At 33.4% G+C, this 15792-nt stretch overlaps 2 protein-coding genes across 6 annotated transcripts; both read left to right on the top strand.

Annotated features, from left to right (window-relative positions):
- The first annotated feature begins 727 nt into the window (after positions 1-727).
- Positions 728-8151, top strand: LOC123908159 (eukaryotic translation initiation factor 6-2-like). 3 transcript variants are annotated; one of them, XM_045958707.1, is made up of 8 exons: positions 728-836; positions 1111-1152; positions 1267-1363; positions 1454-1539; positions 1693-1737; positions 2560-2690; positions 7480-7590; positions 7676-8151. In XM_045958707.1, the coding sequence occupies exons 2-8, from the start codon at positions 1143-1145 to the stop codon at positions 7934-7936; spliced, it is 741 nt and encodes a 246-aa protein (XP_045814663.1). In that variant the 5' UTR covers positions 728-836; positions 1111-1142; the 3' UTR covers positions 7937-8151. The 3 variants fall into 3 exon arrangements, with proteins under 3 accessions (XP_045814663.1, XP_045814670.1, XP_045814676.1); XM_045958714.1 differs by lacking the exon at positions 728-836 and adding an exon at positions 871-967; XM_045958720.1 differs by lacking the exon at positions 728-836 and adding an exon at positions 940-1007.
- A 1565-nt stretch (positions 8152-9716) lies between these two features.
- Positions 9717-13126, top strand: LOC123908177 (eukaryotic translation initiation factor 6-2-like). 3 transcript variants are annotated; one of them, XM_045958744.1, is made up of 8 exons: positions 9717-9848; positions 10188-10227; positions 10319-10415; positions 10542-10627; positions 10790-10834; positions 11849-11979; positions 12512-12622; positions 12701-13126. In XM_045958744.1, the coding sequence occupies exons 2-8, from the start codon at positions 10218-10220 to the stop codon at positions 12950-12952; spliced, it is 732 nt and encodes a 243-aa protein (XP_045814700.1). In that variant the 5' UTR covers positions 9717-9848; positions 10188-10217; the 3' UTR covers positions 12953-13126. The 3 variants fall into 3 exon arrangements, with proteins under 3 accessions (XP_045814700.1, XP_045814684.1, XP_045814691.1); XM_045958728.1 differs by having other exon boundaries at positions 9745-9934; XM_045958735.1 differs by lacking the exon at positions 9717-9848 and adding an exon at positions 10022-10113.
- The last annotated feature ends 2666 nt before the right edge of the window (positions 13127-15792 follow it).

Here is a 15792-nt window from a genome sequence, read left to right as displayed (position 1 = left end):
ATTTGAATTAAAAATTGCCACATTTTGGTCCAATGTGTCAAATTTTGATACACATCATAAAAAACAAACAGAATTTGGTCAAGAGATAACGCCAGAGACGATTCTGACTAACGGAAGTTCGAATCAGGAACTTTTAAATATTTTTTGTTGATTCAGGGACTATTATGACATCGAACGACACTTTCATGGACGAAAGTAGCTATTTACTCCAAAATTTTCATTGTCCTCTTCCATCGGAGACACTTGGTTGCAAAAATATTTTTTCATTGTTTGTGCATATGAATGAAATTTCATTTATATAATAAAGAAACAAATGTCATGTTGCCAACTCAATAATTAGTCTCATAGCGATTCTAAAGAATCTAAGCCATAAGAATACCTTGATTGCTTATTTTGAGTCAAAAGATCATAACTACAATCAATTAAAAAAAAATTAATTACGAAAATTTATTTTGAACCGATTTTAAAGTAACTATCAAAATATTTAACCCTTATTATAATTACATATAATATTTCATTGGTCTTATTCTTAAGATTTTTATAAAAGCAGAAAATTAGTGAATAACTCATTCGTGCGAAAAAAATAAAAACTCGGACACATCAATTTATTTTCAACTATCAACCGAGTTATACTGCTTATAAAACTTGGATTTGTATCATCTCCAAATTTTTCTAAAATAAAAATAATGTCTAAAAAACAGGTGTCATATCAGGCTTGGCCCATAAAGTTTAAAAATATACAGTATATAATTAAATACTATAATAAGAAAATCTTGCGAGTCTCACTGAATTTTTTACTTTCACCCCTAGTCATTCACCACCACCGCAACCAGAAGGTACGTTTTCTAGTAGCTGTAATTTTTATTCCATGTCTTATTTTTTTAACCTAGAAAAGTACAACACCAACTTAAACCCCGGCCGCCGGCGACCCGCCACCGTTCCGGCGAGAGACGGAGGAAGTATATAGGTCTTTGTTGGTTTTAATGGGTCTTTACTAAAGATATTAGATGCTTTTTTGATATCATTTTCATTGCTAAAATTGCAATTTGTTAACATGCGAAATCATGGTTTCTTTGTTTTCTTTTGCTAATTAAGTATCCAATGCTGCAGATACTAAGTTGTTATTGGGTGAAAGATTTCTCATGGCAACTAGTAAGTGAATTGACATTTACATTTTTCCATGTCTGCATTCTCCATGTTATTGGGTGTTTAGTCTGCATTTCTATATTCTCTAAGGAATTTATCCATGAAATTGGTTTTGTGCAGGACTTCAGTTTGAAAATTCTTGTGAAATTGGAGCCTTCTCAAAACTTACCAATGCCTATTGTTTGACTGCTATTGGAGGTTCTGAAAACTTCTACAGGTTTTCATTCTCTTATTCTTGGTTTCAAATGGATTTGAATTTGTAATACATGTTATATTGATGAATAACTTAATGTGTTGTTTAATATAGTGCATTTGAGGCTGAGTTAGCAGATGTTATCCCTGTGGTCAAAACCTCCATTGGCGGCACTCGTCTTGTTGGTTTTCTTTCTGTTGGTAAAGTGTTTTCCTTGGTTTTTTGAATTTTAATTATCACCAGAAGATTGCTAAATCAGTTATTTATTTATTTATTTATTTATTGATTTATCATTTATTACATTTAGAACTATCACCTGATTTACGCACCTTTCTTATACTATGCGTTTGCAGGAAACAAGAACGGACTTTTATTGCCACATACCACCACAGACCAAGGTGATTCCTATTACTATGTTATTATGTAGTTTGTTTTTATTTGTAGTATTGTTTGGTGCTCTTTCAATTCGATGCCATGCATTATTTCCTGTCAAAACATCTATGTTCTCACTCCCGCCTTAAAAAACGAAGAAAATGCTCGCCTTATTATTATTGCTCACCAAAATGCTCAAACTGTTGTATTAAATAGCATTGTCAAACTAATATAACCTCAACCTTCTGGCATTGTCAATGGTGAAACATCTGTGTATTTGTATGTTTTTATAATTAACAAAGAAAAACCTGAAAAAACTGGTTATTATGAGGTTCTGTTTGTTTTATGCTTGGTGGTTGATCTGCCATATTCAATGTTTTCGAGTTCTGTAATGGTAGTGAGAGTGATTAAAAGTTGGTGTTTTAGTCTTATCAATCACATGAGCAAATTTAGCAATGATGGTTTCTCAAGTTTTGTCGTTCCAGTCGTTTTTTCATTTAGCCCTAGTATTGGCATGGATAAATCCTAGCATGACATGCTTATTTATCAACTAACCTAGATAAGTTAAGCTCTTTTATTTTGGTATGTCTGACCTTGTAGGTTGTGAAAACTGAAAACTTTGTTTGCCTTTCACTGTTTTGAAATTTTTGCTGACATTGGATCAGTTTTTTGTGTCCTTTATTAGAGTTACTCTTAAAGTATAGGCTGTGTTAGATTAATTAGTATACCCTCCTCCTTTTATGGCATATCTATTGTTTCATCTTTGCTGGTGACATAAAACTCAGCACTAGTTCTGATATTGTACTAACGAATGGAACTTGATCTTTTTGTCATGGTTATTTTTGAAGAACTTCAACATCTGAGAAACAGTCTACCTGATCAAGTTGTTGTTCAGCGTATAGAAGAAAAATTGTCTGCTCTTGGAAATTGTATAGCATGTAACGACCATGTGGCCCTTGCACACACTGATCTCGACAAGGTATATGATTATAGCCTTTTCTGTGATAATCTCTCATACTTATGTCAGATTGGAAATTAACTTGAAGATAGACTAGTATTTTCATGTTAAATAAACATACATTGATGCTGAATAAAGAATTTGAAAAACAATTACATACCCAGTACTTGTCACTCTATGATGGGTTTGTGAATTATGGAAAAGAATGAAACAGTAATAATGAAGTAGAATGGAAGAAAAGCTTGCAATTGATATTAATGGAGTTTCAACTACAAGGTAGAAAATAACAAAATAAAGGTAAGAAAGTAACAAACTAGTAGAGAGATTCTACTAGCCCCAAAGCACTAAGTGCCCCAAATCACTAACAAGTGATCCCATACAAATAACAGAATTCCAAGATGATTATTCTCTATCACTGACACCACTTATATAGCTATAATCCCATGCACACCATGCCTCACTTGGCCACGTCATCATTCTCTATGCCCTTCTCTTGGTTTGGGCCTAGTGTCAAAGCTCATAGTATCAAGGCCCATCTCTTATCCCTGTTTCTATCAATTCCCACCTCCTTAGAAACAACCTTGTCCTCAAGGTTGAGAGAGGTTTCTATTACTCTTCTTGCTGCTAGGAGGCCCTTCAATACACTTGAGAAACACATAAGAATCAAACCATTGAAGCTACTGAGGTCGGACATCATTTGCACCCAAATGCTTAAGTGGCAAAACTTCCCTCTATCATATACCAACATAAGCACCACCACCCAAATGCTTTTGAGCATAATCTCCCCTCTGTCATATACTAAATTAAGCAAATTATAGCTTGAAAGAACACAAATTGTGGTTTCTAACAACTTGTGGTTTCTAGCATCAAATAGAATTTCACAAAGCTTCCCTCTATCATAAAAAAAAATCTGCAAACTGTATAATGATGGAAAACTTTTCCAGCCACATTCATGAGTACTAACTAGCATAGGAATATTGGGCTTCCTTGGATCCCATTGTATGATCCCCAATGATGAAGACAATGACATAATTTTCACAATGGTTAAATCTAACAACTCCTCAAAGCAAACATTGACACCCCATTGCTTATTCAATCCTTCCACAGTGTGCTTTGAAGGCCAAACAACATACCAAAGACCATGTGCATATAAAGTACAGAGTACCCCCTGATTTATCTCTTCCTTTTCACTCCACCGATAAACATCATAAGGAGCCATGTTGCAGTTAGTTTCTATTATAAGCAGAGGGAAATATATGTCATCAGTCACATCTTTAGCTTCCCTCTATCATAAAAAAAAATCTGCAAACTGTATAATGATGGAAAACTTTTCCAGCCACATTCATGAGTACTAACTAGCATAGGAATATTGGGCTTCCTTGGATCCCATTGTATGATCCCCAATGATGAAGACAATGACATAATTTTCACAATGGTTAAATCTAACAACTCCTCAAAGCAAACATTGACACCCCATTGCTTATTCAATCCTTCCACAGTGTGCTTTGAAGGCCAAACAACATACCAAAGACCATGTGCATATAAAGTACAGAGTACCCCCTGATTTATCTCTTCCTTTTCACTCCACCGATAAACATCATAAGGAGCCATGTTGCAGTTAGTTTCTATTATAAGCAGAGGGAAATATATGTCATCAGTCACATCTTTAGCTAAGAGACAATCAAACTCATTTGTATCATCCCATATAGTCAATGCTGCATTCTCTTCAATTCTCAATAGCCTGTTCAAACTTGTCAGTTTGATAATTTGCTTAATACAATTTATCATAACTTTATTTATCAACTCAAGTGAATAAGAGATAGTCTCTAAACCAATACTCAGATTGGTTGGTGGAACATAAGATTTTCCACAACAATTTAAGGGTACCCTTGAATCAGTATGTGAGCTTAACTCAAAAAACTTATGAGCTGAGATTTGTTTCAAAACTATAAAAACATTCTCACATCCTACATAGTTGTTGGAAATCAAAGAATTCCATGATATAGTTCCTATCACATTTAACCATTCAAACAATTTTCTCACACCAATTAGAGAATCACAGTTGCAGTACATACCAATCAGGCACTGGAGAAGCATCATAAACCAAAAAACACGCCCAGAAAAAGCTTCTCTCAGCTTCAAATTCATGAGATCACCACCAGCTGTGATGATGGTAGTTCCATCTCTAATAACACAAATCCACCTAACATATTCATGTGTCTCATTTCCACTTAACAACATATGTGAATCAGCACATTGTATCTTTTTGAAGTACTTAAAAACTTCCACGTACCTCTCTTGTTGCACATACTCACTGATAAAGGAGTTCCACGTTATTGGTAACAATCCTTCACCCACCAGAAAATCTTTAGTAGTCAGAACTTCAATACCAAATAAATCTCGTGTTGGGTCATCTATAACCATTTTCTTCTGAATCATTGGGCAATTAAATTGGGCCAGTTTCAGTGTTCCTACTACAGCCCATTTTATAAATCTCATTATAAACAACTCACATTGCATTGTGTGAGTGGAATACATACCAGGTGCCTTGGATGACTCATATGAGAGAAGAGTAGATGTGTGCTGCTCTGATGAAGACACATGTGACAATTTGTGATTGTGCAGAATGGAGGGCAGATATTTGTCTATCTGGCCCATTTTTAAGTTTACAATGATACCCAACTCATTAGTTGTCAATTTTAATCTTACTTTATCATCAAATGCCAGTTTTACCCTTATTTCCTCCGGATCCTTCTCTCCATCCAAAGCAATGACACACAAATACTCATATACTCCTCCGTTTAGATACGACGTCTTGTGCAGCGACGTTTGCCGTAGTAGCGCCGTCGTCAATCGATCGGTGTCTGGTGGTTCTGGTGAAGGCAGTGGCCTGAGCAAATTTGTTTGTATCCTCCTTCGCTCTGCATCCGTTCTCGCATATCCACCCATATCCAAAGCTAAGCTTCGATCTGGCGGTTTAGCCGGCGGTTCTCGCCGTGAACTAACTTTCGCATGTTGATCAAAGCCCGACGACTTAATCTCAACGTGATGCGTATTAATCTCCACATCTGGTGGTTCCGGCAATAGCGGTGAATCGATCACCACCACTTGATTTACCTTAACACTCACCTCTCTGTTATCTGATTCTTTCTTCTCAATTGCTGCATCGAGCCCATCCATCGATTCTTTGTGGCTCTGAAATTTCCGATTTGACGGCTCCGATGATTGCTCTGAATCGTTTAAATTCTGCAGTGATTCAGATTCTATCTCTTTCACCTTTTGAATCTCTTCTCTCATCCTTCCGATCTCTTCCTTCAACCCGAGAGTCTGTTGATACATTTGTTTTGATAGCAATAACATCTTTGCATTCCCTTCTATCAACTTCTCTACCAACAACTTAATGCTATCTCCCATCGTGTTTGTCGCACCTATGGTGAATCGGGTATGGGTGGTATGGATCCGGCAGGTCGGACCAATTGATGGGTTTGTGAATTATGGAAAAGAATGAAACAGTAATAATGAAGTAGAATGGAAGAAAAGCTTGCAATTGATATTAATGGAGTTTCAACTACAAGGTAGAAAATAACAAAATAAAGGTAAGAAAGTAACAAACTAGTAGAGAGATTCTACTAGCCCCAAAGCACTAAGTGCCCCAAATCACTAACAAGTGATCCCATACAAATAACAGAATTCCAAGATGATTATTCTCTATCACTGACACCACTTATATAGCTATAATCCCATGCACACCATGCCTCACTTGGCCACGTCATCATTCTCTATGCCCTTCTCTTGGTTTGGGCCTAGTGTCAAAGCTCATAGTATCAAGGCCCATCTCTTATCCCTGTTTCTATCACTCTAAATCCGTTCACTTAAATTTTTAGGTTATGATCATGAAAATAGTTTCTTAAAAATAATAGACAAATTTTTCTTTAAGAAGTTTGTTGTGATGTATGGCAATTGGCAAGACTAGGTTACTTGACCACATTAACCTGTATGACCTGTAGACTGTAGATGATACGATCTGTGATCATAAAAGCCCAATTGGAGAGGGAAGGGATGAGCTGGCAGGTTAGTTAGAGAGTGTAAGAGAAAATACCCGTGAGAGGGAGTATATAAGGTGTAGTTAGAGAGTGTAAGAGAAAATACACGTGAGAGGGAGTATATACGGTGTGTGAGAGGGAAAGAGAGGGGCATTTCGGTATCTTTTCAGTTTAGGAACCGAAAGGTTTTGGCAGAGAGAAAATTATCGCTTCTCTGAGGAGCTTAGCTCTTGGATTATAGGGATTCTATCTCTGTAATATTTTCCTTTTAATCATTAATAATATTTTTCCATTTCTCTGAAATTTGGGTTCCTAACAGTTGACAGTAAAAGTTAATTTTATATGAATGTGAATTTGGGTTCGCGGTTGTGTATTTTCTATATAATCCAAGTACTTCTGCTTTAACGGAAATAAAAGGAAACTTAATTGAATAGCCCTTTAAATTAAACCTTTTTCCCCTGTTATTTTGAGTTATAACTTATAAATGATAAAGAAAATTTGAAGATTATATACATAGACATAGCATCTAGTGCTGGTTTTGTAAATTAGCCAAATTCTTACTTTCAACATACAGTGTTATGTAAGATGATTTCTTTGTAATCAAGGGTTTTGCATCAAGGCTCATGATTGGTCCACCAAATCTATTCTCTTGTTTTGATAAAATTAGAGTTTATGCCTCATATAAGAGTGTTATTGTTAGCACACTGTCTTATAAGTAAGAATTGTTCTTCTCTTGGTCTAGTATTTATTGTGAAATTTTTGTGCAGGAAACTGAGGAGTTGCTTGCAGATGTTCTTGGAGTTGAAGTTTTCAGGCAGACAGTTGCTGGAAATGTTCTTTCAGGAAGTTACTGTGCTCTGTCCAACAGAGGTGGTTTGGTAAGAGCAAGACATGTCCTTCTGAATGTTTCAATTCGAATAAACGTTGTACTATATTTTGATCATATACACTGACTGAATGCAGGTCCATCCTCATACTTCCATTGAAGACTTGGATGAACTTTCTACACTTCTTCAAGTTCCTTTGGTTGCTGGGACTGTCAATCGTGGTAGTGAAGCAATAGCTGCTGGCATGGTAGTAAATGATTGGACAGCATTCTGTGGCTCAGACACCACAGCAACAGAGCTCTCTGTGATTGACAATGTTTTCATGCTGAGGGGAGACACACGGCCTGGTGATGGTTTCGATGGGATGAGGAAATCTCTCCTTGATAGCTATAAATAACCGAGTTTATCTAAAAGCATTCACTTTTCATACCAAGTTGTACTGCTTGTGAAGTTCATTTTTTTTACTTTGATAAGAGTTTCTTTTCTTTCCTGGTAAACAGTTGCTGTTTTTCAAATATAATAGTATAATATCATAGTTCAATCAAGATTTGTGGTTTTCACTAATTGTATGTCATCTTTTATATCAATTTAAATATGGTCTCTTACTTTGAAGTTTGAACTATTGCACTGTTTCTAGAATACTTCTGGTATTCATCTTTAAATCATATAAAATCAGTTTGCTTAATAACAAACAACAACGAAAAAGAAAGTGGATTAAGTGGCAAAAGCACTAAGGTAGCTGGTGGTCTTTTGAAATAGCCAGAAGGATGAATAAGTTCATAAGTTTTTTCAAGGTTGAGGGGTCATTCAAAACATAACAGTATATATGGTGAAGTAATTGCTTTACTGTCTCATGTCATTTCTCTCTCTTGTTCTATTTTCCATGGTTCGATCAATCCAACAGTTGGAAGGGGAAAATACCCCTCAACGGTAAAATTAAAATTACTTTCTTATCTCCAACGATAACAACAATAACCCCCTAACGATGATAATAGTGATGGACACTTTACAAAATTCACTCTATAAATACTTCATCTTCATTCATAATTTTCACATCATTCTCAAAATTTATCCACATTTTCAAAATGGATAAATACTTTCTTTTATTCATTACTCTACATGTCATTGTTTCGTTTCTTATCCATATTATCAACTATGAGGAATTAAGAAAAAATAACATAGTATTGATGATATTTATCGTATTACCATTATTAGTCTTAACTTGGATTATTGATCATTTGTAGAGACTTCGATTAAAACACGGTCTATGATCTTTGTAATCTCCTTTCTTATAAAGTGGCCAATAGGTAAGAAGTTAAAATATAGTCCAAATAACCTCATCCTCTTAAAACATGGTCTATGATCTTCATAATCTCAATGTAGAAGGGTTTTTTTAGTATTTTATTATTTTAGCTAGATTTAATTTTAGTATATTTTAGCTAGATTTGTTATTTTTATTTAGCTAGATTTATTATTTTCCTTTACTATCTTTTAGTTATATTTGTTATTTTATTTAGTTTGGTTTGTTATTTTCTTTTACGATCTTTTAGCTAAATTTGTTATTTTTATTTTTCCCTACTATTTAAACTAAACTATTGTAGCCTTGAAAACAACATTTTCATTCAATAGAATTATATAGAGATTTTTCACAGGTTTGGTAGATTCCAAATTATTTACTCTTTTCGGAGGATATCAGAACTTATCTGACAGGTTTGTCGCTTGCATCATCTCATTTCTTATAAAGTGGTCAATAAGTAACAAGTTAAAATATAGTCCAAATAACCACATCCTCTTAAAGTTAGAAATGCCGCGTAATGAGAATGATAGTGTTAAGAGATATTCTTAGATAGTCACGCGAATACGCGATCAAAGAAATTACATTTGATCACACTCACAAAAAGTAAAATAATTAAAAATAATAATTAAATACATAATGTTTATTTTTTAAAATTATTAAATAATGTAATATTTTTTATGAATGTGATCAAATAAATTTTTTTGGTCACATGACTATCTAAAAATATCTCGTGTGTTAAGTTATTTCTAATTTTACCTGTTGTTTTAATTTTGTTTTCTTTCATATTTTGCGTCAGTCTTGTCTTGAAAGTAAAGAGGGAGGTGTGAAAGTGAACAATTATGGTTTGGTAATTATAATTATCTAAATAAATAAATAAATAGAAAAATAAAAAGAAATAATTGTACCGAAATGAAATTAGTGAAAATGAAGAATCTGGGTATCGTTAAGTAGTGATCGTTGCGTCCCTCCATTCATTCCATTTCCATTCACCGCTTCATCTTCTTCCTTCCTGGTAATCGACACACCCCCTTTTCTCTTCTTTCAACCCTTCTCAATCAATCATTTTATCTCTATGTCTGTTGCTTTTCACTTTAATAGGTACTATTAGTAGTAATATTAACAAATCAACCTTTTCAAGAATTGCTTTCTTTTATTACTTTTTCCACCACCATTATTCGATACACTGAACCGATCTGGTTCGGGTTCAATTCTTGCATTAAGTATTATCAATCAATATTATCAACGTTTAGCTTAAGTGCTACTTTATTTGTGTTTTTGTATGTATCATTGCTTTCTTTGTCATTCATGCCATTGCCAACTACTAATTCATCAAACTTGTTAATAATTGCAGATATTAAGTTGTTGCTTTATTGGATTCAACATGGCTACTAGTAAGTTTGCTTACTCTTAGTATATTGCTATATGATCTTCTTTTCTGGAAGAGATTGTTATTTTGTTTTAATGGTTTTTTTGTTGTTGCAGGACTCAAGTTTGAGAATTCTTGTGAAGTTGGAGTCTTCTCAAAACTTACCAATGCTTATTGTTTGGTTGCAATTGGTGGTTCTGAAAATTTCTACAGGTATTCATTCGCTTTAGATTAGTGAAAATACATTTAAGTTATTTATTCTTGGTTTGGTTTCAAATGGATTTGAATTTGCAATACATGTTATATTGATGAATAAATTATTGTGTTGTTTGATATCAGTGCATTTGAGGCTGAGTTATCAGATGTTATCCCTGTCATTAGAACCTCCATTGGTGGCACTCGTATTGTTGGTCGTCTTTGTATTGGTAAAGTTCTTTTTCTTCGTTTCTTGGATAGTGTCTGAATCATTGACAAATTTTCTTCCTCTACACAATAAAATGATGATTACATCATTTCTTATGTTTATTGTTTTATGATTTATTAGATTCAAAACTGTTACCTAATTTACTTACTGTATTGGTTTGTAGGAAACAAGAACGGGCTTCTTTTGCCCCATACCACCACAGACCAAGGTGATTCTTATTATTATGTTATTATTTGTAGTATTTGTTTAGTGCTATTTTAAGTCATGTTGTTGTATTAAATAGTATTGTCAACTTTCTGGCATTGTAAGTGGTGAAAGAAGTGAAACATTCATGTATAATATTTTTGTGCCTTTTTAGTAAAGGAAAAACTTGGGGAAGAAACAGTTACTATGAGGTTTTGTTTGTTAATGATTGCTCGTTCATGTGCCATATCAAATACATCTTCAAGTTTTGTAATGGGGGTGAAAGTTATTAAAAGTTTATGTTTTAGTCTTTGATTTTGGTATATCATGGCTTCATAAATGTTTGGTTTTCAGTTTTCACAGTTTTTTTTAACAAAATGATCAGACTTTTAATTTGTTAAAAAGATTCTGTTGTAATGCTATTTTTAAAGCATATGTGATCCTTTTCATCATTTACCTCCTCCCCTCCTACAATATGAAATGTAATATTAAGCGGTGAAGATTTGGGGAGCTACATTGGTACCTAAAATCTGTAGTTTTCATTTTTGTACTAAAAACTATTCATTCATTCAAACTTCAAAGGAACTCTCAGAACATAGATTTGCTTTTGAATGATGATATTGACTACTGTTAGCCATGATTAATTTCTTAATGAGTAAGTAAGTGCGACAAGGATCCTGCTATGGCAGAGTATAAGGAGTATAAGGAAGATTTAACCCGTTGCAGGTCTTTTGTACAATGGTAACCTTTTCTGTGGCTAATGTATAATAATAGCAGTTTATTAGTTCAAAGCGTAAACAGGGTAGCCTGCAATTTCATTAAAGCACCTATGATCTTTTATCAGTCAACACCCTGGGTGCTGATGTTTGATCTGTTTATTTGTCCCGTTAGTACAAAAAGACTCTGAAGTCTAGGATTAATTAGTATTTCTTTCCTCATAATGTTTCATTGTTGTTGGTGGCATAATACTAAGCACCAGTTTTGATGCCGGACTGATTTGTGGAACTTGGTTTTATTTCTTTCATGGCTACTGTTGAAGAACTTCAACATTTGAAAAACAGTTTACCTGATCAAGTTCGTGTTCAGCGCATTGAAGAAAAGTTATCTGCTCTGGGTAATTGTATAGCATGTAATGACCATGTGGCCCTCACACACACTGATCTCGACAAGGTATTGTATTATTATAATTTATAGATCACAGCTTTCCTGTGTCCTAATGGGCTTATACTTATTTAGGAAATTGATTTAGAGATAAACATGGATGCTGAATAAAGAAGTGGACAATCTAACATATATCCAGTTCTAGTTCCTCTGAACCTATTCACTTAAATTTTTGGTTATAATCACAATTCATGTAAATAGTTTCTTGAAAAGAATCGACAATTTCATTAAAAAAGTTGCTGTCAAGTATGGCAGGTTGGGGTAAATTTTATCACTCCATAAACCATTTGAACTCTAGAAATAATTTTATTTAAATGTGGATTTGGGTTCAGGGTTGTATATTATTTAGATTTAGATAGGTAATGTATATAATGCTAGTTTTGTAAGTTAACCAAACTCTTACTTGCAACTTAAAGTGTCATTTAAGATGATTCTCTGTTAAGTGCCTTGCATCAAGGCTAAAAAGCATTTATCTTCTCTTGTGTTTTTGAATTGTTCTTCTCTTGTGTGGTCTAGTATTTACTTTGAAAGTGTGGTTCAGGAAACTGAGGAGGTAGTTGCAGATGTTCTTGGAGTAGAAGTTTTCAGGCAGACAGTTGCCGGTAATATTCTTGTTGGCAGTTACTGCGCTTTCTCCAACAAAGGTGGTCTGGTAAGTGCAAAACATGCCCTCTTGAATGTTTCAATTTGAATAAAAGTTCTATATCTTTTGATCATACACTGAATGCAGGTCCACCCTCACACTTCGGTCGAAGACTTGGATGAATTATCTACACTTCTTCAAGTTCCTTTGGTTGCCGGGACAGTCAACCGTGGTAGCGAAGTAATAGCTGCGGGAATGACAGTCAATGATTGGACAGCGTTTTGTGGTGCAGACACCACAGCTACAGAACTCTCGGTGATTGAAAATGTTTTCAAGCTAAGGGAAGCCAAGCCTAGTGCCATTGTGGATGAGATGAGGAAATCTCTCTTTGATAGCTAAAACTGAGTTTCTCTAAAAGTATTCTCTTTTCATACCAAGTTGTACTGCTTGTTGTGAAGTTCTTTTTTACTTTGATGATAGTTTCTTATCTTTCCCTGTAAACAGTTGCTGTTATTAGTTTCTCTTTTCAAATATGATCACATAAGTTCAATCAAGATTTGTGGTTTTCACTAATTGCATTGTCGCATCTTTTAAATCAAAGGTGAAATATGATTACGTTTTTGTTTTTTTCTTACTGTAAATGGCTGATCTCATTTCATTAATTATAGTAGAATGAGTATACATGTAGGGATATCGATAAAAACATGGTCTCAAAGTCCATATAAGAAGTTGTAGATCTTTAACCCAGTGAAAAGGACATCAAGTATTGGTGAAATCCACTCCATTTTTGCTAACACAAAACACTCTTGATCGTCCCTAATACACATGCCGATTCCTACCTTGTTACTTGAACTAGAAAATGAAGCATCTATATAGCATTTGTTATCGCAGGCTTAGACCAATTCGTAACTGGAGGATCCGAACGGGTTGTGTTGACTGTATTATAGAATTGTGGGCATTTTTCCAGCTTATGAGCAGGTTACTAGCTTGAGAAAAAACTGTCTGCTTCAGCTCTGTGACATTATCCCACACTTGGTTATTTCTTCTCTTCCTAAGGCTCCATATTTTTAAGACTATAAAAGCTCTTTTTAGTGAGTGTCAAGCTTTTGCAAAATTGAAACAATGGTTGTAACAGTATTATCAGTATTAATTTCAGCTGCTATCTTTATCCATAAGTCAATCCTTTACCAACATTGAATTATCTCCTGTTCAAATGTTCCATTTATACCCTCCTTAGCAACAAACTTAACACTCCAAATACTCCACCAGAGATAACTAGGATTATGTCCCATACTTGATGAGAGGAAAATGCTCATTTCATAAGATGGAATAGATTGAATGACATGCTTAATCATAACTTCTCTTTCGGCTGGAGAGAAATGTATACCATTTCGAGAATTGTTTTTTTGCTAAATTCTATCTTTAATGAATTTAAAGGTGGCTTTCCTACTCCTACAATTTCTTTTTTATCATAAAACTTTTGAAAAAAACTCTAATAAAAGCTATTTTAAATAACTTTTCTTAAAGATTGTGATTTTTATTAAGTTAAATCTTTAACATGAATACTAAGTCATTGAATGTTAAAATCAATCTTTTAATTTATAAAAGATAAATTTAAAATGATTTTTTACTATTTTTAATTAAATTATCATAAAAATTATTTTTAAAAATACAAATAAAAAATCACTTAAGTTAAAACAAACACACCCATAATAGAGGTGTTTCTGCAAATTTTGATGTCATGGATGTAACCTCTAGCTTCAGCTTGACGAATAAGTGTTGTTAGCCTTCTGTCTAGTATGATAGGTCCCGACCTTGGGCCTTAAATACTAAATTTGAATATCAAATTAATACCAATTATATTATAACCGCCATATTACATGAACAACGGCGATTGAAGAATCGCCGGTATATCTGGAAGGTGGCGGCGATTATGGAGCAATTGCCGCTATTTGACCGCCGGTATATGCCATTTTCCTTGTAGTAAAACAATCATGGATTCGAATAGGGTAACTATAAAAAATGTTCAACCTAATTAATAATCATAGTATTACCACAAAAACAAATGTATCGTCAGTAAACTCATATAATACACAAGAATCAAAGATCGAATTTCAAACCTCTTATATTTAAGAGACTCAAATCTTTTATAACTTAGATCGTTGATAAACTCACAACTTGTTATTCATCTAAAAAAGTCAATGATAGAAAATAAGACCTATAATGAAATAAAAGAATGACAAGTTAAAAAAGCACAAAATGTCCAAACACAATCTTCAATACATTGAATTATCATCACAACTCTATAAAAAGTATCATCACAAACATATTTACTTCCCATGAAAAGATATATTTATATTTATATAAACTAACAAGTATATACTTATTTTACCTATCCATAGATCGACATGCAGAATCAATTATCAACACAAGAGGAAAAATAGTTATATATCAACAAAATAAAAGCAAAACAATAATGTATAAAACATTGAAGTCGTGGATTGCACTTCACTCAAAAGGATGATCAACTATTATAATGATAATCTCCTTCTATTATGAATCGTACGTTGGAAAAAAATCTTTGAAGTGTAAAACTACAAAGCACACAATAAATAAAGGATTAATTGCTATTAAATGATTAATGAGTTTTAGTTAATTAATCAAACTTTATTTATTTTTGGACTAAATTATAGATTACGGTCCTTAATTATATTATCTTAGAAGGCTAGCACCATGAAAAAAATGTTTGCTGTTTGGCCAACAATGGTAAAACACCACAACATTAATCAACCATTTGGATAAGAAGAGAATTTTTTTCCTCACTCTCACTTCTAGAAAAACATTAACTTTTGTGCTCCTTAAGTATATTTCCATGCAAAAACTTGTTTTTTTCGTTGAAAGTATGCTCCCAAACACATGTTTCATTTATTTTTTATTTGCTTTTATAGAAAATAGGAGAGAAAAGAAGCTCCCAAATCATAAATGGTCTAATTAAGGTTTTTTTTACTCTAAATTGTTTTTTCTAATAAATTTAATATATGTTGTATTCTTTATATATTACTATTTTATTTTAATTTTTTGGCTTAATTGCATATTTGGTTCCTTATGTTTATTTTAGGTTTCCATTTGGTCTCTTATTTTTTAAAAATTTCAATTTGGTCCTCTTCGTCAAATTTTTGTTTAAATCGTCGATTTGTCTAATGAATTTGCGTACATGAACAACTTAGGAGAGTATACTA

This window comes from Trifolium pratense, linkage group LG1 (genome assembly GCF_020283565.1).
Source record: "Trifolium pratense cultivar HEN17-A07 linkage group LG1, ARS_RC_1.1, whole genome shotgun sequence".
NCBI classification, from domain to species: Eukaryota; Viridiplantae; Streptophyta; class Magnoliopsida; order Fabales; family Fabaceae; genus Trifolium; species Trifolium pratense.
Note: the sequence above shows the minus strand (reverse complement) of the source record. Positions and strands in the feature narration are given on the sequence as shown.

What these genes read in the sequence shown, in the direction of transcription:
- LOC123908159 (XM_045958707.1), top strand. An exon ending in ACATACCACCACAGACCAAG is followed by an intron (nt 1,738 to 2,559) that starts GTGATTCCTATT and finishes TTATTTTTGAAG; the next exon opens with AACTTCAACATCTGAGAAAC. An exon ending in TGTCCAACAGAGGTGGTTTG is followed by an intron (nt 7,591 to 7,675) that starts GTAAGAGCAAGA and finishes GACTGAATGCAG; the next exon opens with GTCCATCCTCATACTTCCAT.
- LOC123908177 (XM_045958744.1), top strand. An exon ending in GGTTCTGAAAATTTCTACAG is followed by an intron (nt 10,416 to 10,541) that starts GTATTCATTCGC and finishes GTTTGATATCAG; the next exon opens with TGCATTTGAGGCTGAGTTAT. An exon ending in CACACACTGATCTCGACAAG is followed by an intron (nt 11,980 to 12,511) that starts GTATTGTATTAT and finishes AGTGTGGTTCAG; the next exon opens with GAAACTGAGGAGGTAGTTGC.